The sequence below is a fragment of the Aquarana catesbeiana genome, linkage group LG11 (genome assembly GCF_042186555.1).
Source record: "Aquarana catesbeiana isolate 2022-GZ linkage group LG11, ASM4218655v1, whole genome shotgun sequence".
Taxonomy (NCBI): domain Eukaryota; kingdom Metazoa; phylum Chordata; class Amphibia; order Anura; family Ranidae; genus Aquarana; species Aquarana catesbeiana.
Genome location: NC_133334.1, coordinates 118,957,482 through 118,979,112, shown reverse-complemented (window position 1 = coordinate 118,979,112; position 21,631 = coordinate 118,957,482). Strand labels below are relative to the sequence as shown.

The 21,631-nt window shown below is 46.3% G+C and overlaps 1 protein-coding gene across 2 annotated transcripts in view; it reads right to left on the bottom strand.

The window, feature by feature from the left end:
* LOC141112294 (galectin-12-like) overlaps positions 1–19,600 on the bottom strand; it is a 97,459-nt gene extending 77,859 nt beyond the window's left edge. For both annotated transcript variants that reach the window (XM_073604950.1, XM_073604951.1), the window contains exon 1: positions 19,504–19,600. In XM_073604950.1, coding sequence (XP_073461051.1) covers positions 19,504–19,548 — 45 coding nt within the window. In that variant the 5' untranslated portion in view covers positions 19,549–19,600. The remainder of the gene's footprint in view (positions 1–19,503) is intronic.
* Positions 19,601–21,631: the final 2,031 nt, after the last annotated feature.

Below are 21,631 nucleotides of genomic sequence, written 5' to 3'. Positions count from 1 at the left end.
GACATCACCGGACATCGATTTTCCGGTCCTTATGCATCGTTGCCGCATCGGGGACACTCGAATCGCGATGCATCACTGCAACGATTAATTTCAGCACACCTAGTTGCCATCAGAGTGATTAGAAGCCTGTACCCATTGCTTCAGGTCAAATAAAGGGGTTAGACTAAGAAGTTTAAAAGCAGCAGGAGTGTTTGTATTAGCAGGGATGTTGAAATCACCAAGAAGGATTGTGGAAATTTCCAAAGAGAGAAAGTAGGGTATCCAGGCAGAAAACTCATCAAGGAAAGTCGATAATGGTCCAGGGGGGCTGGTAGAACACAGCAATTGTTAGGGAAGTTGGAGGAAATAGACGTATACAGTGGGCAAAAGGAGGGAGGAGAGCGCATAACCTGGAAGGTGCTCTGGGGGGATAGGAGGAATCCCACTCCACCTCCTTTACGTCCATTAGGCCTAGGGGAGTAAGTCCAGTAAAGGTCACCTTGGGATAGGTAAGCAGGAGAAGGGGTGTCAGATTCGTGGAGCTGGGTTTCGGTGACAGAAAGTAGATTAAAGGAATTCGTGACAAAAAGGTCATGAACAACGACAGAGCGGGCGTTCCAGAGGGCACAGAAGGGGAGGCTGGTGTTGGGAAGAAGAGGAATGGAGATATATGCTTATTTTTTTCACAAAGCATCATACCTGTAAATCAGTGGATTGTGGGTGCAATGTCAGGCTCTTGAAAACTCTTCCTCTAGCTCTCAGCATACACTTCTATATAGGCTTTCAGTTTCAGAGCTGGGAGGAAATATAAATGGATTAGGAGGACATTGATTACCACACTTGTATTCTGCTGAGAACTAGAAGTCTGTCTGGTGCGGAGGCATAAGGGGGCCTGAAGTTCAGGTAATTTCAGATCTCTGTGAATGAATGATGATGTGGCTGTGCAGGTAGAGCACAATTGCACCAATTTCAAAAGTGTTAGCTGCTGCAGTGGAGAAAAACCCCTGCACACTGTCACAGGTAGGTGCTGTGGAGGTGAGGGTGTTGCTTATTACACCCTAAAATACAAGTGCAACATGTTGCTAAAGCTGGAGTTAGCCTTTAATAAATTGTATTTGCAAACTTCTTTCTTTGGAATCTTGTTGGTGTAAACTGTAATGTACCATAAAATCAAACCACGGGAGGCAGAGCACATGCCCCAGTACCTCCAGTTTTTGGTAAAAACCAACCAATAAGCACGTAGCCAGTGAAATCAGCTTAAAGAAAAGCCTGGAGCAACAGCATGCAATGTTGTATGCAAAGGGCGCACATGACAGTGGTAGCAGTGAAAGGGTTAATGATAAAGGAGCTAGTGTGGAGCCGAGGGGGAGGGAGGATCAAGGGAGGGGCTATTTAAAAGAAGTTCCCGCTCTGGGAGGGGCAACAGAAGATTAGGAAAGTTCAGTTGTAAGCATCATGTCTGAGCTGGAAGTTCTGATGGCACAGTTGCGGGATGAAGCGGCGGTGCGGGGAGCGGAGTGGCTGCAGGAGACCATCGCAGCCGCTCTACAGGGCTCAACAATGCAGGCAAGTGGGGGAGAGAGAAGCGGTACCAGAGCGTGCAGCTCTCGTCCGCCTGAGCAGTTTTCCCCGGACCGCGTGACGTCACAGCGGCACTCGGGTAGTCTGTCTGCGAGACTCCCGGGGGGCCCACCAGCCAAACGAGCGGCAGGAGGCGAGCGGGTCAGCGGGCGTGCGGCCCCGGCGGGACTAGAAAGGAGCCAGTCTGGGGAAACATCCAGAGTGAGGCCTACACTCAGGAGACATGCGGAGAGTGCGAGCCCCGCCCCCAGGATGACGGCGGGGAGCTACGACGTCATTGCCACAGTACCGCCTGGAAGGGTCCCTGGGCCTGCTAGTCCCTCGGCAGGGGACAGAATACATGATGAGCGCAGAGGGACTGGCCGACTACATGCAAGAGCGGAGGCTGGCAGGACTGCGGTAGCCCACACCGGTCCTGGAAAGGCTGTCTGAAAGTCCACGGGAGGATTCGCTGCGCGGAGGAAAGGAAGGATGGCGAACAATGTGGCAGCCGCGGTCCACATCCCGGGCGGGCCTCCATCGGATGCAAGCGAGGAGTCGGGTCGGAGCGGGAGAGATGAGGAGTCCGGATCGGAGGAGGATGCGGCCCCCCTGCCAGGGAGGATGGGGCCAGAAGAGAGAAGACGGTCGGCTGATGGGGCGACACCTATGCAGCCAGGTGAGATAACACATGTTCTTGATAATGCTAGCTTGTATAATGCAGCGAGTGTAGGGATTAGGGCTGGGGGGTCAGAAAACACCATGGTAGGAATGGGTACAGGGCTGGGGGCTCCGGGTTTCTTGGAGTTCTTAACAGGGATTAAGGAACTGGTGCAGAGGTTGGAGGATGCAGAGAGGCCGGTGGAGGGCCCAAGAGCCGCATGGGTACAGCAGACAGGGAAAGGCCTGGAAAGTACAGGGGGGACCACGGCGCCAGAGGTATCAGCTGTGGTTGCGTTGGCGACTCAAGGGGCCACGGGGAGCGGAGTTACGCAGGGGAAGGAAAAGGCGGCGCCATTAGGGGAGGCGGCGGCGAGGAAGGACATCATTAGGCTGGCGGACTCAGCTCGCTGCGAAGTGTATGTGTGTTACGAGGGGCCGTTAAGAGCTCACCTAAAACAAGAGGTTCGGGAGAAATTATGGAAGGGTGAGTATGTGGAAATATTTTCGTTACTGCCTTTGGAAAAGTTCAACCTTGATAGAGTCAAGCCGGACGATTCCAAAAAAGAAGATGAGGAGAAGCAGAGGTATAGGCTGATACCCAGGACATTTACAAATTGGTTGCAAGCATTTGCAATTATGGCAAGTGTTATAGGGGAGAAGCAACCGGAGCACTGTTCGGCGCTTTTCTGCTATCAGGACGCGATAGGGGAAGCGTATAGAGTATATGGAGGCACAGCATGGTTGCGGTACGACGAACAGTTTAGGCAGCGGAGAGCGATTCGCCCGGAGCTACGTTGGGACCATAAAGACATCAGCCTGTGGATGCGTTTGATGACGACAGCGAGGACGTCGAACCAGTTTTTTCAGGGGGGAGCCGGTGGACCATCGACCCAGGGACATTCGGCTCGAAACAAAAAAGGGGTTTGTTGGCAGTATAACTCAGGGTCCTGCAAGTTCGGAGGAACATGTAAGTATAAGCACGAGTGCTCGGGCTGTGGGGGAACGCATCCATCTTCCAGATGTTTTAAGCAAGGAAAAGGTCGACATGTTGAGGTTGGGAATAAAAGGGAGGACTCCGGTGATAGTGGAAAGGATGCGGCCGTTTCTCGGTAAGTACCCGGACAGGAAAGCGGCATTGCTTTTAGAAGAGGGATTTACGGTGGGTTTTCGGATTCCATGCACTCTATCGGCGACTCCCCCAGTGCCCAAAAATTTAAAAAGTCAGCCCTGCAGCATCCGGAAGTGGTTTCGGAGAAACTACAGAAGGAAGTGGCATTGGGTAGAATGAGCGGCCCCTTTTTCAGTAGCACCAATAGCCGATTTGGTGGTGTCCCCGCTGGGCGTTGTGCCCAAAAAAGAGCCCAACAAATTCAGGCTCATTCACCACTTATCCTTCCCGAAAGGGGGATCAGTGAATGATGCCATAGATCAGGAAGCATGCTCAGTGACTTATACGTCATTTGATGCTGCGGTGAGGTGGGTGCAACACTATGGAAAAGGGGCCTTGATGGCAAAGGCGGACGTGGAATCTGCTTTTCGACTGCTGCCAGTTCACCCGGATAGTTTCCGGTTGCTCGGGTGCCAGTGGAATGGGGGATTTTATGTTGATCAATGCTTACCAATGGGTTGTTCAGTATCGTGCGCGTTATTTGAACAATTCAGCTCCTTCGTGGAATGGGTGGTAAGGGATGTATCCGGGGTGAATTCGATAATTCACTACTTGGATGATTTCTTATGCATAGGCCCGGCCTCTTCTAGAGTCTGCGTGGTTTTGCTGGCTTCATTGCAGCATATAGCAGGAAGATTTGGCATTCCATTGGCAGATGAAAAGACGGAGGGACCCTGCGCGGTCATCACGTTTTTAGGCATTGTGCTAGATTCTGAGGCGATGGAATGTAGATTACCTGCGGAAAAATTGGAGGATTTGAAAACAGAAGTAGCATTTTTGATAGGAATGAAAAAGGTACAGCTGCGGAAGTTACAATCGGTGTTGGGCAAGCTGAATTTTGCTTGTCGCATTCTACCGATGGGGAGAGTGTTTAGTCGCCGGCTGGCGGCTAGCGCGAGTGGGGTAAAATCGCCAAAACATTTCGTGCGTTTATTGAAGACGCATAGGGAGGACCTAAGGGTATGGCATACCTTTCTGGAATCCTTTAACGGCAGGGCAATGTGGATGTTGGGACCAGTCAGCAATTTTGACTTAGAACTGTTTACCGATGCCGCAGGATCCACCGGTTTTGGGGCGTTTTTTTCAAGGACAATGGAGCGCGGGTCCATGGCCACAATCTTGGGTAAAGGAGGGCTTCACGAAGAACTTGGTTTTGCTGGAACTGTTTCCAGTAGTCCTGGCAGTGGAACTATGGGGTGCATCGTTCAGGGATCTGAAGGTGCGCTTTCATGGTGACAATCTGGGGGTGGTGCAAGTGATAAATAGGGTCACGGCGTCATCTCCGCCGGTGATTAGGCTGCTGCAACACTTAGTGTTAAGATGTTTACAACTGAATGTTTTCATTCATGCTGTTCACTTACCGGGGGTGGAAAACGTAATTGCTGATGCGCTGTCTCGCTTCCAGTGGGACAGGTTCCGAGAGTTGGCGCCGGAAGCGGAGCAACAGGGGGTACCTTGTCCAGACTGGCTGTGGGAGATTGCACTGACGTCGTCGCGGGATGGATTAAGCGGTCGGTAAGTGGGAATACTTGGGCAGCATACACTAAGGTATGGCAGGAGTGGATGTCGTTTGTACAAGTTTTGGGGGAGGAGCCTATTGGGCAAGGAGTACGTTCTTTATTGCTGTACTATGTGGCACGGAAATTGGACGAGGGTGTCTCAGTGTCAGGGATGAATACACAGTTGGCAGGTTTGGCTTTCCGCTTCAAGTTACAAGGGCAGCCCGATGTTACCAAGGATTTTTGGGTGAGACAAGCGTTAAAGGGTTATCGGAGGGCGGTGGTCAAGCGTGATGCTAGGAGACCGGTAACTTGAAATATTGAGGGGTATTGTTGAGCAACTGGAGTTGGTTTGTTCTTCTGCATACGAAGTTACTTTGTTTAAAGGTAGCTTTTGTGTTAGCATTTTTCGGGGCATTCAGGATAGGGGAACTGGTTAGTCCTTCCAAAAAAGTGCAAGGGGGTATTGGGTTACAGGAGTACAATTGGAAGAGAAGGGGGTATCGATATTATTGAGGAAGTCTAAGACGGATCAAGGGGGTAGGGGCAGGATGGTGCGAGTTTATCCTATTCATGGGTCCCCACAGTGCCCGGTGGGCGCAGTCAGGGAATTCTTGAAGGTTAGGCCAGATTTTCAGGGCCCTTTGTTAGTGCATCTAAATGGGAATATGTTATCGCGTTTTCAGTTTGTTGCTGTTTTTAAAAAATGTTTGCATGGTTTGGGGCTGGAGGAGAAGGATTTTTCATCACACTCATTTAGGATAGGAGCAGCGACAGAAGCGGCCAGATTGGGGATGGATGTGGAGGTAATAAAAAGGATTGGGCGGTGGGAATCTAACAGATTCCAATCTTATGTACGGCCGGAACTGGTAATAAAAATGTTACAAGGGTGTTTATTTTGGTGGATATGGGGTTGTATTAGAGGTAGCTGTTATGGCCAGGAGTATAGTTTGGCATAGTCAATGTTGAGAATAGTGTTTGTTTTCTTCTAATTTCAGGTGCAGCGCCAAGAATGGTCTGGATTATGGGCCATTCTTATGTATGTTGGGGGGCTCGGAGGGGAGATGCTCGGCCTGAGGGAAGGCAGTTAAGTTTTGATAGACGGGAAGTGTATATCAAGTGCTTGGGTATACCAGGGATGTTGTGGGGTAGATTGGTTCAGGAGGTACAGCGTTATGCGAACAGGGAGGGACCTCCGGACGTCCTGGTGATACATGTTGGCGGGAATGACTTGGGCATTCGCTCGATGATAGACATCACGCGAGACATAAAAGTGGACGTTTGGAGATTAATGAAGGAATTTCCGCAGATGATCATCGTCTGGTCAGACATGGTTGCCAGGATGTCTTGGAGAATGGCTAGGTTAGTGGAGGGTGTGAATAGGGCGAGGAGGAAGATCAACAGGGAAATTAGTAAATTTATGGTAAATAATGGGGGGTTGGCAATTCGACATAGTGAATTGGAATTTGAGACATGGAGGTATTTAAGACGGGATGGGGTACATCTCAATGAGGTGGGTACAGATTTGTGGGCGTTAGGCTTGCAAGATGGCATACAGCGAGCTATTCGGGTGTGGAGGGGCACCCAAGAGTTACTGTTGGGATGCTGTGGCGGGCGTTGGTCTGGGCAAGGGAAGAAAGATGGCTAAAAAAGTAATAGTGGGGATCCAACGTTGATTTGGGTCCGGAGGTTTTTTGGTTCCCGGTTAACGGTTAGCCGGGAAGTGATAATGGGGCACTGCGGCCGGCAGTCTCTGAGCCAGCTTGTCGGCTTGAGGCCTATGGGAGATTTTTTGGATTTGGGCTGCAGTGCTATATATTTGTTATGGCCATAAAATTGTTTTTGCTAAGCGATTGCTCAGACCAACGCTCTTTTGAATTAACAGGTTGTATAACAGATGTTTTCTTTGGTTATTGTTTTTCCTGATGACAGAATTTTATAGTAAAATAGATATGTTTAAAATAAAGTAGGCTGCTACGGCCTTTTTTATTACTCCAAGAAAGCTGGCGTGGTCTTATTTATTTGGAGTAGAGGTATAAGGGTTTTAAGTTTGGTAATAGACATCTGTTATCCAATAGTCAAGACCTGCATGCTTGTTTTGTAACAGGACCTCTTTAAAAGCAACATGTTTGCCCAACTCCAGAAAACTTACTAGATAGATTAACCGCTTCAGCCCCGGAAGATTTTACCCCCTTCCTGACCAGAGCACTTTTTCAATTCGGCACTGCGTCGCTTTAACGGACAATTGCGCGGTCGTGCGACGTTGCACCCAAACAAAATTGACGTCCCCCCCCCCCTCAAATAGAGCTTTATTTTTTGTTACTATAATAAATATCCCCCAAAAATATATGACAAACTATTTTTTCCCCAGTTTAGGCTATTTTATTTTTCCAAAAATATGTAGAATACATATCGCAATAAACGTATATTGATTAGTTTGCGCAAAAGTTATAGCATCTACAAAATAGGGGGATAGTTTTATGCCATTTATTATTTTTTTTTGCTAGTAATGGCAACGATCTGCGATTTTTAATCGGGACTGCAACATTATGGTGGACACGGACAATTTTGACACATTTTTGGGACCACTGGCATTAATACAGCGATCAGTGCTATGAAAAGGCATTGATTACTGTAAAAATGTCACTGGCAGTGAAGGGGTTAACACTAGGGGTTAATGTATTCCCTATTGTGTATTCTAACTAAAGGGGGGAGGGGAAGGGGACTGTGCAGGGGAGATGACAGATCGCCGTTCATACTCTGTATGGGCAGACAATCTGTCTTTTCTCCCCTCAAAGAACCAGAAAATGTTTACACACACAGATCCTGGTTCTTGGTGTGCCCCGAGCGATCACGGGAGCCTGGCAGTGATCGCGACTGCCGGGCACTTGCATAGACTCTGTGGGCGAGCAGGGGGCATGCACGCGCCCCATAGTGGGCGAATATGTTACCGTCGTAATTTGACAGCGATTCGCGCAACCAAGCCATGTTGCCGCAGTACAACTGTGGCGGCTGGTCAGAAAGAATTTAAATACTTTTGGGGCAGCCCACTGAAAAATTGCACAAAAGAAACGCTTTACCCTTTTTATAATAAAATAAATAAGATTGCATCACACCAAAAACACATGACACTTTGTTATCCATGCTTTTTGTTATGCATTTTCTTGTGCAACAAAATGCATGGTATATTAGCAAAGTGCACTGAGGAGTCATTCACATTTAATGGCACTGCTGTGCACCTGCAATAGGGATGCACTTTTTTTCCACATTCCTGTAATGCACAAAATGTAAACCTAGTCTTAGACAGTGCTCACTGGACCAGATGTCCCCATTGAAAGATTTTCATTCACTTGCTTTTCTGGTAACAACTATAAACAGTCTCAATGCACACGGGGCTTAAATAAAAAAAAAAAAAAAAAAAAAAAAAAGTATATGGATGCTTCTGCAGGAGTTGTGCTTTTTTTCTCCTGCATTTAGAAGCAGCTCAAAGTGCTACTAAACCCAGGACCCTGCAGTCACTTTTTCGTCCTCCTCCGAAGAGCCGAGATGGTTGTACTCCTACCTGAAGTTTTTCTCCTTCTACAGAGACAGGCCAAGTTGCGACCCTAGGGAGGAGAGTCGCAAAATACTCAGATAAGCCCTAGCTACTAGCGGGGTATGAAGTTGGCAAGTGGAAGAGGCGCTGGAAGAGCTGAAGCCGGGCCATTGGCAGGCAAGCGGCGCATTGGCCAGATAGCCTAGCTACTAGCAGGTGACCCCACCAGTTTAGAGTAGGGTGATGTCTCCTCACCCCTGCACGCAGTCTGTGTGTGGTGCTGACCTGGTGTAGTCTTTTCAGCCCCTGATGGAGTCCTCAAGCAGGGGGGGGGGGGGGGGTCAGTGGTCTCTCATCGCCGGCACTCCTCTTCCAGACCCAGCTCTCTCCAGCCGTTCAGCTGAAAATGCTTGCTGGGGTGTAGGTCCCAAGTACAGGTGGGCAGATACCTCTGTGACCTCCTGCTACACCAGGGCGGCAGGCAAGAGAGGAGGTACAGACAAACCATTGGGAGTCCCTTGTCAAGCAGGTTAAGGATTGCCTGAAAGAGATGGGGTCCTGCCAGGCTTGCAAATCTCCTGCAGAGCTTCTACGTTCACTAGCAAGGGAGACACAAGCCCAGGAAACATGGCAGTACTCTCAGACAAGTCACCCATCTGGGTGAGGTGGAAGATCCTTGTATGGGTTTCAACTTTGCCCTGCTTTCTCTTCTGGTGAAGGCAGTAAGAGAAGCCTTACATTTGGAAGAACCAGTGGTCTCCGCTCCTAAACAGAGGAAGTTCTTTAAGCTGCTAAGTTTACGCAGTAACGGTTCTAATATAGATACGGTTAAAAACCAAGCTAATGTTTTGAGACAGAGGTTTCTTGTTAAGGGCTATAATCAGGGAGAAGTAGATTCAGACCTTTACTGTGTCTCACAAATTGAACGTGGTTATTTGCTTGCTGATAAGCCCCGGCAAGATCCCGACAAATCCTTCAAATGGTCTTTGTTGACATCTTTTTCGGTACAACACAAACAGAATAAATCCATTGTTGAACGTCATGGGAGTGTGTTAAGAAACGATCACATTCTGGGTACATTTCTTCCAGAAAGAGCAAAAAGTTGTCTACAGAGGAAATCCTTCTCTGGAGGAGTAGGACTGCCCCCAATGTCATTAACCTACCTATACGTACATCTTTCTTCCACAACCTAACTGGTTACTATCCATGTAAGAAATGTACAGTATGTCAGTATAACATCTGCGGAAGACGCGTGATGGAACAGTTTTCTTCCATTGTCAAACGCACATATCCTATAAAGCAATTCTGTACATGTGCTACCATTAATGTCGTGTATCTGATGACCTGCCCTTGTGGCAAACAGTACATTGGTCATACCATACGTTTGTTTGCCATCAGGGTTGCTGAGCACATTGCCAAGATAAAGAAGGGTAGTATTAAAACGCACCGTCCCTCGACATTATTGCCAATTTCATTATCGTGATCCTAGGGGTACTGAATTTCTGATTGATAGATTCATTCCCCCGTGGAGGAGGGAGGCGCTACCATTAGGGGTGTATCTAGACTTGAAACGTTTTGGATTTATGAGTAGGTAGGAATGTGGAGTGGGACATAAATGCTTTTATTAATAGAGCATGATATTTGATATCGTGTTGTTCTTAAATATTTTGATAACATGAGTATAGGTTAGCGACACCCACAATCTCTTTTGAGATTTGTTATGAATATCTAATAGCTTAATTTTTATTCAGATGTGAACATTTTATATTTTTGTATGTCATTGTAATTGGTCAAGTAATTATAATGTTGTTTACATAATTTTCATGTGGCTCCAACCTGATCCGATCATTTATAATTTGTTGATCCATACCGATCATTTATAGCGAACTTCCAGGGAGTATTTTCTATTAAAGTGTCACCCTTATGCCGTCATTCACATTTGATGCGCAAGACGTCATTGCGCTTACCGCGTGATTTCCGCCCACGTGTTGGTTTTCCCCGCTATTCATAGCAAGGTTTGACACGCGTTCACTTCTGGGTACTGACCGGAAGGGACGATGCACGGTCCTACTTCAGAGCGAGGCTTGGTCATACGTGCCTTCCGTGATCTGTTTTTGGAAATAGCAATAGCCACATCGAGGCGTGGATCGCACCCGCCCCTTTACCATGTATTAGGCGCAGATCCTGTTGGCCTACGTAAACTCCATGATAGAACACGGGGCTGCTATTCCCGTTCCAGGCAACGAACGAGGGAAAAAGAAAAAAAGAAGAGGGGTGGGGGGGTGGGGAGGTCAGGTCATCTCCACTTTCCAGGATTTCGGGTGGTTCCTGAATAGAGAAAAGTCCCCTAGAACCGTCACAGTCCCTCGGAGATCATTTTGACATGGTGAAGGGCACCCTCTCCCTACCAAAGGAGAAGAAGGTCTCAGTGGTCAAAGACCGGATTCTTCTGGCACTTTCATCATCCTATCTTCATGCCCTCCAGCATCTGAAAGTTATCGGCACCATGGTGGCCACGATACCCATGGTGAAGTGGGCAGAGTGCAGGATGCAACCCCTCCAGAAAGGATTCCCCCAACAAGGGTGGTCGGACAGCAAAGTCCAGCTCATCTACCTGACACCGGCCATGAGGACTTCCCTACTCTGGTGGCTCAAGCGGAAGAATCTATGCAACTGTCAATCCACTGTCCCCATTACGTGGGTCACAATAACAACGGACCCCAGCAACAAGGGCTGGGGTGCTCATTGTCTAATGGAGGTGGTGCAGGGCTCCTGGGATTAACCCCTCTCAAGGGATAGTGTCAAACATTCTAGAGCTCTGGCCAGCGCTTCAGGCGTTTTGCCATTTACCAGCAGGTTCCTGTGATGCTCTGCTCATATTGGACAACACATACGGACAGCCTACATATGGAGACGGGAGACCGGGGGGGGGGGGGGGGGGGGACTCGCAGCCTGTCCCTGCTGCAGGAGGTAGAACCGATTATGACCTGGGCGCAGAACTTGGTCAACATATCGGCAGCATATGTACCTGGGGTCCAGAATGCTCAGGCTGATTTTCTCTCACGGGTCAGGCTGGACGAGTGGGCTCTCCAAAAGGAAGTATTTTAGTGGGTCTTAACCCTGGGGATCTCTCCAGAAGTCAACCTCTTTGTGTCCCCATGCAACAACAAATTGACAAAATATTATTCAAGGTTCCATGACCCTCAGGCCTACGGGATGGATGCCCTCCCAGATCAACGGAGATTCCACAGGGCCTCCAGTTACTACAAAGACTCAGGACAGAGGGAGTGGAAGTGCTCACAATAATCCCTTACTGGCCATGGTATCCCCTCCTGACACTTCTCAGCTATCAGGATCCAGTTTCCCTGCCCTTTCTGGCCAGACCTATTGTCTCAGGGCACAGCTCTACACCCCTGCCTGGCTCACCTGCACCTGAAGGCCTTGTTCGAGAGGTGAAGGCTGGAGGCGTTAGGTTGTCTGGAAGAAGTCATTCCTATGCTCCTGAGTGCGAGAAGAAGCACCAACTGTCCAGTCTACCCAATGGGCCTATAAAGCGAAGGGCTTGGCGCATCCGGAGGCAGTCACAGCACATTCAACCAGAAGTATCTCAACATCACGGGCGACCTCACGTCACATTGCCTCCGAAGAAATCCGCAGAGCAGCCTCTATGTCTTCGATCACAGCATTTATGTCCAATTACTGTGTTGAACCAGCTGCAATATCTTTTGTTAATTTTGGCTTACAAGTACTGTCGGTTGGCGGTGTTAATTAAATCTATTTGTTCAGCAATTTGCCCACCCAGGTGTATACGGCGTGTTATTTCCCACATGTATGCTGCCATGGAGCCCGTCAGGAAAATAGAAAATTCCCTATCAAATACTCACTGTAGTTTTCCTTTCCTGATGGACTCCATGGAAGCAGGAGTTCCCTCCCAGTATCTGGAAACTGAACACAGCTGCTGGCTCGGAGCAAAGATTTATGGGAGTAGGGTAGAAGTGGAGGCGGGGCTAAACCCACGCACATATGTTGCCATGGAGTCCATCAGGAAAGAAAAATTAAAGTATTTGATAGGGAATTTTCCATTCTTTTAGTAATTATAAGCTGCCAAATACCCTCTCTCATCAGCAGTATACAGCAGTCTTGTGACTTCTATCAGTGTCCAGCCGAGCACTGGCTACAGCTTGTAGGAGGACTTTTTATTCCCCTCTGACTGTCCTATGAGACTGCATGACCTCTGACTCTGTCTGGACAGTGCTAATTGGCCCTGTGCTGATCACATGCCCCCCCCCCCCCAAAAAAAAAAACCCACACACCTCTCTAGCTATACACATCTAACTGAGCATTTGCAGAGCGCCCCAGGCTCTGTACTATCAGGTGGTGGATTGAAGACTGGAGGAAGGGGAAGATCTGAGAAGACAGGATCAAAACAGTTTTTTTTTTTTTTTTTTTTTTTTAAATGCGCAGGATTAACCCCATTAAGGCTCCACAGTGAGTATAACCAGCATAATTTACTGCTGTGGGTTTAGTAACAATTTAAGTTTGGATTTCGCTTTCCTGTGTCAGAGAAAATGGTGACAAAAACTAAGAGAAGGCAAATCTCCCTTGTGGAGGACAAGCACAGCAATACTTTGTTTTGGCTTTATACAAAAATGTAACTACTTCAACTCTTAATATACAGCCATGAGCTTGTGTTTGCCTTGTTCTGTTCAGCCAGCTCCCAGCCATCATGTAAAACTGATCTGGGCGGTTGTATAGTGCGAGCTGTGTCCCTCTGCAGCTACAGCCAGAGAATCAGCTAATCAAGCACAATCTGTGCTTGATTAGCTGAAGTGGAGGGCAGGGTAGAGATGTGAAGGCCCGGAAAAAAATAAATAAATATTGTGGAATATATTATTTTAACATGATGAATAAAATATTTTAAGACAGGGTGTTCAAATATTTTCCAAATCATTTCTAAAAATAATGAATGATATCAGATTATTCTAATTTCTGTGCACTAAGGACAAGCAAGTCCTAGGTAACAAACTAAACCCTCCAATGCAAGAACAGTATGCATTTCTTCCTGTAGGAGGTGCCGTGCTGCTATTGTAACAAGAAAAAGGTTTCAGTTTTTCTTTTGCATGTTAGTGGGTGTGTTTGGTTTGTTCTGTCCTCTTCACTAGGCCTCAAAAGCATTGGAAGAAAATACAGAGCAACAAAAAGGACCTGAAAGTATATACTTAATTAAAAAAGGTAAGATTTTACATTTATCCGATTCTGAATCCAGAAAACTGAATCATTTAGCTACATTAGTTTATCTTTATAAACTTGTGTAAATAATTTAATTACCAGTAAACTGGTTCTCCCCCCCCACACGCAACCATAGATTAGCGTCTTCTTGCAAAGTAGTCATTTTTTCTTGTTTTTATTTCCTACTCCCCTCAGAAAAATGGTGAGACCAACATCTAGCATATGGAGGCATTTTCACATTACAAGTTCTTCTGAAAAGCAAAATGTGATTTGCAAAGATTGTCAGATGAAATATGCATTTCCAAATGCTACCAGGATGACAAAACACACCCATGTATGTAACAAGTGTCTTGTAGATATTAAAAAAATCCTTCATGGATCGAAGCGAAGGGGACAATAATGATGACAATGCACAGAGTTTTTCTCAACGTTCTCGTAACAGAATGACTTTCAATCTTAAAAAGACAAAAAAGTGCTAATGTAGCATTTTTTTCAATTTTTCCAAAAATTTCTGTTGTCCCCCCCCCCCCTCCAAAAAAAAAAAAAAAAAAAAAAAAAGGCTTTTTCCAAGCTTCAAAATTTCCGTAAATTTTACATCTCTAGGGCAGGGGAATGCCATGTCTCCACATAGAGTACCTGAGGACTGCCTAATGCCATCACATAGTTAATCTAGTTGGAAAAAAAAAAAAAAAAAAAAAAAAGACACAAGTCCATCCAGTTCAACCAACATAGGAGGCAGGGCCGTCTTTCTGAGTGGGCACACCTGGGCACAGGGGCCCCATCCGGGCTGGTCGGATCTAGAGCGAAGCTTTTGGAATTGCCTCTGCTCGCTTTCACACACAGAATGTGGGTTCAATGCTGGGATGTGTTCCGTCTATCACAAGCGCGGGGTTAGGAGGAGGCGGAACTGTGTGTGACGGCGAGCGGAGGCAAGTTCATGTGCGCTGTAACAGCGTGCTATTCGCTCTGATCTCCGGCTCTCCTCTTCCACAGTGGGGCTGCAATGTTGGGCACAGTGGGGAATTACTTTAATTCTTGAGTAGGTGTGAAAATTGGGACAGGCTTGTAGGGGCCCCAGGGCATTACTTTGCCCAGGGGCCCATGATGCTGTTAAGATGGCCCTGATAGGAGGCTAGTAAGCCCACTTGTGATAAATAACTTTAACTGAAAAGACAAAGAGAAAAAAAAAAAAAAAAAAAAAAATTCTCACAGGGTGCGCACGTGTATGTAAACCACAACTGCACCACACGCTTTATATTCCTGTGAATGTTGAAGTGACAGCAATAATTTCAGGGCCATCATTTTTTATATACTCTATACTGAGGAGCTGTAAAAAGGTATTTAAAGCGTTGTATATAGATCATTTCTGAAACCATCATTTTTCTCCATTTTTTGGGTACATGTAGTTTTAAAGAGAAGCTCCAGCTATAAATACTGTAGCTGCTGACTTTTTTCGCACATATGCGAGATGCACTGAGCTTTCTGAATGGTCCCACAGTCTCCTGGAAGAAGTGATGTGTCCCAGGAGGTTGAGGCATGAACTTCTGCTCTGCTTGCCTAGGTGAGCAGAAGTAGAAGCGGGTAATAAAGTAGTTTTGTTTTAATCCAAAAATGCAGATTTTAACAAATGTGCGAAAAATTAAAAAAATTGCTTTAGAGGAACTGGTTAAACAGAACTAAACTCACAATTTTGAAAAACCATTGACAGGCAGGGTTTGTATAACAGAAGGGACCCTAGTGGGCTCTACGGTCTTAAGTGCTACTTACGGCCGGTTAGTGGTAATGTGCTCTGAGCCACGCATGCACAGCTCAGAGTACATTTACGATTAAGATGTGACTCCCGTGCGAAGGAATGGGAATGACGTAATCGTGGTCGAGCCATTAAAGCGGCCAAACAGAGCGACCCCAGAAGGAAGTCTAAGCAAAGATAGAAGCACCCGGGACCAGCTGCAGTGCTGGAGGATTTGGTTTGACAGTCAAGTCTGCCATTGCAGAGTCATCGCTAAAAAATGGTTAAAGCGGAGTTCCACCCAAAAATGGAACTTCCGCTTTAAGGGAAGGTGACCCCCTGACATGCCACATTTGGCATGTAATTTTTTTGAGGGGGGTGCAGAAACCCTCTTTTTAGAGGGTTCCAGCTCCCACTTCCTCCCAGGGCATCGGAAGCAAGTTCACCCCTCCCTCTTGGCAATCATCTGGGACACGTCACAGGTCCCAGATGATTGCCCGGCCAGTCACAGCGTGGCTTGTGCATGCCCGGCTGTAAAGCCACAGCCGGGCGCCCACAATGACAATGCATTGTTTTTTTATTTTTTTTTTTATTTGGAACTCCACTTTAATGGTGACCTACCACTGAGGAAATGCACATAGCTTACAGTGGTATTAAAATCAAAAGCATACTTTTATCATATTGGAGTTTACCTTTTCACAGATGAGATGGCTGTATTAGCTTTCTTTCCTTGATTTTCACCTGGCAATCCAACCCTAAGACCCCATTCACACAGGGGCAACACAACTTGCAGGTCGCCTCAGCGAGGCGACCTGCAAACAACTGCCCGGGCGACTTGCAAAATGACTTCTGTATAGAAGTCTATGCAAGTCGCCCCAAGTCGCCCCCAAAGTCGTACAGGAACCTTTTTCTAAGTCGGAGCGACTTGCGTCGCTCCCCTTAGAATGGTTCCATAGCACAGAACGGGAGGCGACTTGTCAGGCGACTAGGTCGCCTGACAAGTCGTCCCTGTGTGAATGGGCTCTTAAAGCTGCTTTCACACTGGGGCGTTGGCAGTAAAGCACCGCTATTTTTAGCAGCGCTTTACCGTCATTTTAGTGGCGCTATTCGGCCACTGGCGGGGCACTTTTAACCCCTGCTAGCGGCCGAAAAAAGGGATAAAGCCACAGCGCTTTGCCATTTGATTTCAATGGGAAGGGGCGCTTTAGGAGCAGTGTATACAGCGCTGCAAAGATGCGGCTTGCAGGACTTTTTTTACCGTCCTGCCAGCGCATCGCTCCAGTGTGATAGCACTCAGGCTTTCACACTGGAGAGACAGGAGAGGCTCTTTACAGGCGCTATTTTTAGCGCTATATCGCCTGTAAAGCGCCTCAGTGTGAAAGCAGCCCAAGTCTGTTTTTTGAAAGAACAAGCTGTTTTGCAGATGTCGTAGTTAGGGGGTTGAAACAAACCATTTACCACTGACAGGGGTGCTTAACAATGATCAGCTTTTATGCAAAACCTTTATCCCAAAAGGAAAAAACTGTTTGCTGTAACCGATTATAAATTATTAGCTGGAGCAGCTTCAATTTCTTAGTGTATCTAAATCTGCTACTCCATCTAACACTCCCCTCCCCCCAGACTGACAATGCTGCTGTCAAGATGTGCCCCCCATCGAATAGTGCCCGCGCATGCGCAGGACGGAGCCGCACTTCTGATTTGCCGATCAGCTGGAGTGACGTGACCAGGGCGCAAGCGCACATCGTAGGAGGCATATCTCGATGGGAGATACCATTTCACGGCCACAATTGAAACCTATACAAACAGCAGGGGAGACCATAGTTCTCACATTGTGCCTCGCTGTTGGGGGACAGCTTTACAGTGTCATGATGGTCCAGTTTTGTCTGTGTTGCACGGAGGGTTTGCTGTGTTGAACATCAGGTTTTGCCTGTGTGAAAGGTTGGGTTGCAACACAGACAAAACCAGCTGTTCAACACACCCACAAGCTGCCCTACAGCAGCAGCGATGCACAATCTGAGAACTACGGTCTCCCCTGCTGTTTGTATAGGTTTAAATTGTGCCTGTGAAATGGTATCTCCTCCTACGATGTGCGCATGCGCCCTGGTTATGTCAGCCCAGCTGATTGGTAAATCAGCTGTTGTGCTGTTTCGTACAGCGCATGCACTGTACAGCCCGGGCATAATTCAGTGGGGGGCACTTCGACGGAACAGGGGCACTTTAATACAGGGGGTGTTTTACTGACCCGATCATCAGGTGAAAACAGAGGGGGAAAAAAAAAAAAAAAAAAAAGAGAACTAACGCAGCCACCACATCTAATGATTACTAAGATGCAAAAATTACATTTTTGGTTTTGGGTTTAATAACCGACATCAAACTCAGGTTTAAAAAAAAATAAATAAAAAAAGTGTATGTATTCTTTACTCAAAAAAGTACGTTCTATTACTCTCAGCCTCCTCCAAATTTAGACTTCTCTTTAGAGGATGGCTAGGTTTGTTCTCCATGGTCCCATTGTATATAGGAATATAGTCACCCTCTCTTAACCAGTTCACTGCTGCACTATATATGAAAGACAGCTACAGCACCGTCATCCAAGACCATCCCCAGCCCGCTGCGCGCTCCCAGGTGCGCTCTGTGACTGCTGTGTCCTTTGGACAGCTGATCACATGTAGACAGACCTGCTGGTTATCAGTAGTCCTTTCCTCATGCACTCTGTGCGAGGAAAAGAGAACCGATAACCGGCAAGGCTGTATTATTATTATTATTATTAATACACAGGATTTATATAGCGCCAACAGCTTGCGCAGCGCTTCACAACATGATAGCACATTGTTTACACTGATAATCAGTGTCCCGATTATGAGTGCTGCCTCATCGGTGAAGAAAAAAAAAAAAAAAATTATTTGCAAAATTTTTTTTTTTTTTTTTTAACCCAGTGGTGATTAAATACTACCGTCAGACATCTCTATCGTCTCAAAAAAAAATAAAAGATAACAATGTCATATGGGTACAGCGTTGAATTACCACGCAACTGTCAAAGTGCGACAGCGATGAAAGCTGAAAATTGGCCTGGGCAGGAAGAGGGTGAAAGTGCCCAATATTAAGAGTGGCTAAACCCTGTACACATGGGGCAAATAGCAGCCGGTACAGTAGAAAGCAGCCGACATTCAGCCCCTGTGTACAGGTCCTTGTCTGATAGAAAGCCGATTTCACGACTACCTTCCGTCGAATAAGGATGCTGGAAAACTAGCAGCGGCTCGGTATCTGATCAGCGCTGGCAGCCAATGGTGTGATCTGGTGGGGGCAGTCCCCCTGTCAAAATACAATAGCTCAGCGGGGAGATCGCTGTACTAAAGTGGCATAGTTAGTACAGCAAGCTCCTCATAATCCCCCCCCCCCCCAACCTGGCGGGCTGAACAAAAAAAAAAAAAAACCCCACACACCCCACACAAAAAACACAACACATAACCAAAACTGCCTGTGTGTGGAAGGCAGCATTACCGGAGACTCTGGGATTTGTAGTGTGTGAGAGCAGTGTACACAACCACAACAAATGTGCACGGCTCATTCCAGGCAAATCAAGAAGGAAGGGGAAAAGGAGAGGTTCAGGAGATCACAAAATGATGGTAAAAGAAGGCAGGAAAACAGCAAGAACCAATTCACCAAAAAAATAGATTACAGGGATATTAAAGTAGTGGATGCATATGGATTATTTTTGGAGAAAAAGGATATTGTTTAGGGTCTCTTTAAATATTGTTACAAACTATACAGTGGTTGATAAAAAAAAAAAAAAAAAAAAAAAAAAAAAAAGGGGAAAAGAAAAAAGGGGAAGGGGAGAGAAGGGAAGAACTTGCAGAAAATGCACAATCAACCTGAAAAGCTCCAACAGTTTAGTTTCTAAAGTTGACATTTTAAGTCATACAGAAAAGAACTTTCATTCCTTTAGTAAAGTCATCCCTAGCTGTGAATAGAAGCCTTTGGAAGCAGGTCACTAAAATGTATGCAAAGAAAGTAGATAAACCTTCCCACATATACACCCCCTGCCATGTGTCTACTTGTCACTGTACTGCAGCCCTATATGACTATGTATTAGCCTGTATGAAACAACCATCCCATTCCCTCCCTTTAAATTGCCAGTACACACCGGGTAGAAGACAGGCGGCTGTAATAAGAAGTGAAGGGGGTCCATGTCTGCCTGAGATGAACTGCTGATGAGTCACAAGCTTATGGGTAGGTCTGCTGAGCAAACCACGCCCCCACCACTTAACCCATTCCTTGCCGCATGGACCTTCACTGGGCTTTTAGAGCACAAAATGATTTCTAGGCGACCCAGATTACTGTCACCGATCATTTGTCTGCCATACTACAACAATCACATGACTTTCTAAAGACTGATGTGTGATTAGCCTGTAGACACGCTCCACACATGTAACGTGTGACATTTCTTCGAATACCCCATTAAATTGGAGCTGTGAGCTGCAGAAAATGCCAAAGAGCAGAATGTAGACAAGAGTAATTATTAACCCCCTCAGCTTTTGCAGCTCTTTAACCCCTTATGGGCCACTTATTAGCTAAAGAACTATTCAGTGACAGTTTTGTCTCAACCAAATCAAGACGTATATAGATTTTTCAGCTTGACAAGTGATAAAAAAAAACAAAAAACAGTTTTACTATAAATACTCAAATCTTTTTGGTAAAAAGTCGGACAAAATGATACACAGGTGAAGTCGCTGGAGATCCGAGGGGGACATGCAAGGAAAATAAAAAACAGCATTTTATCTTGCACGTGATTGGATGATAAAATCAGCAGAGCTTCCCCTCAATTCAGATCTACCCCTCAGATCCACAGTGACCGCACTTCCAAGTGCACTTGTAGTCTAAAGTGGATTTGCCTTTTGTAAATAACCTCCAGTATCTCACAAAAGTGAGTACACCCCTCACATTTTTGTAAATCTTTTCTTCTATCTTTTCATGTGACAACACTGAAGAAATGACACTTTGCTAAAATGTAAAGTAGTGAGTGTACAGCTTGTATAACAGTGTAAATTTTCTGTCCCCTCAAAATAATTCAACACACAGCCATTAACCACTCCAGCCCCAGACCATCTGGCTGCCCAAAGACCAGAGCACTTTTTGCAACTGAGCACTGCGTCACTTTAACTGACAATTACACGGTCATGCGACGCTGTACCCAAACAAAATTTACGTCTTTTTTTTCCCCACAAATAGAGCTTTCTTTTGGTGGTATTTGATCGCCTCTGCGGTTTTTATTTTTTGCGCTAAAAACAAAAAAATAGCGACAATTTTGAAAAAAACGCAGTATTTTTTACTTTTTGCTATAATAAATATCCCCCAAAAATATATAAAAAAACAATTTTTTTTCCTCAGTTTAGGCCGATATGTATTCTTCTACATATTTTTGGTAAAAAAAAAATTGCAATAAGCGTATATTAATTGGTTTGCACAAAATTTATAGCGTCTACAAAATAGGGGATAGTTTTATGGCATTTTTATTTAATTTTTTTATTAGTAATGGCGGCGATCTGCGATTTTTATCGGGACTGCGACATTATGGCAGACACATCGGACATTTTTGACACATTTTTGGGACCATTGTCATTTATACAGTGATCAGTGCGATTAAAAAAGCATTGATTACTGTGTAAATGACACTGGCAGTGAATGGGGTTAACACACTAGGGGGCAGTGAAGAGGGTAAGTGTGTCCTAGGGGAGTGATTCTAACTGTGAGGGTGCTGGGCTTGAACACACAGGACAGTGATCATTGCTCTCGATCACAGAGAGCAGTGATCTCTGTCCTGTCACTAGGCAGAACGGGGAATGCTTTGTTTACATAAGCATCTCCCCGTTCTTCCGCTCTGTGACACAATTGCAGGCACGGTCACGGAGACAGCGGCGCACACGCACTCGCGACAACGCTTCTTAAAGGGGACGTACCTGTACGCCCTTTTTCCTGCCAGTGCCATTCTGCCAATGTACATCGGCGTGCTCTGGCCGGAAAGCAGTTAAAGGGGTTGTTTTTTCACCCTATAGCATCTTATGCATTAAGGTGAAAAAACACCTGAATGTGAACGGCCCCCCAGCCCCCGTGCCCCCCCATTTTACTTACCTGAGCCCTGGAATTTCTCATGGTGGAGACGTGCTCTTCCTCTGCCCGGGGTTCTCAGCTCTTGATTGGATAGATTGATAGCAGCGCAGCCACTGGCTCTTGCTGCTGTCAATCAAATCCAATGACGTGGGTGCCAGGGGGCG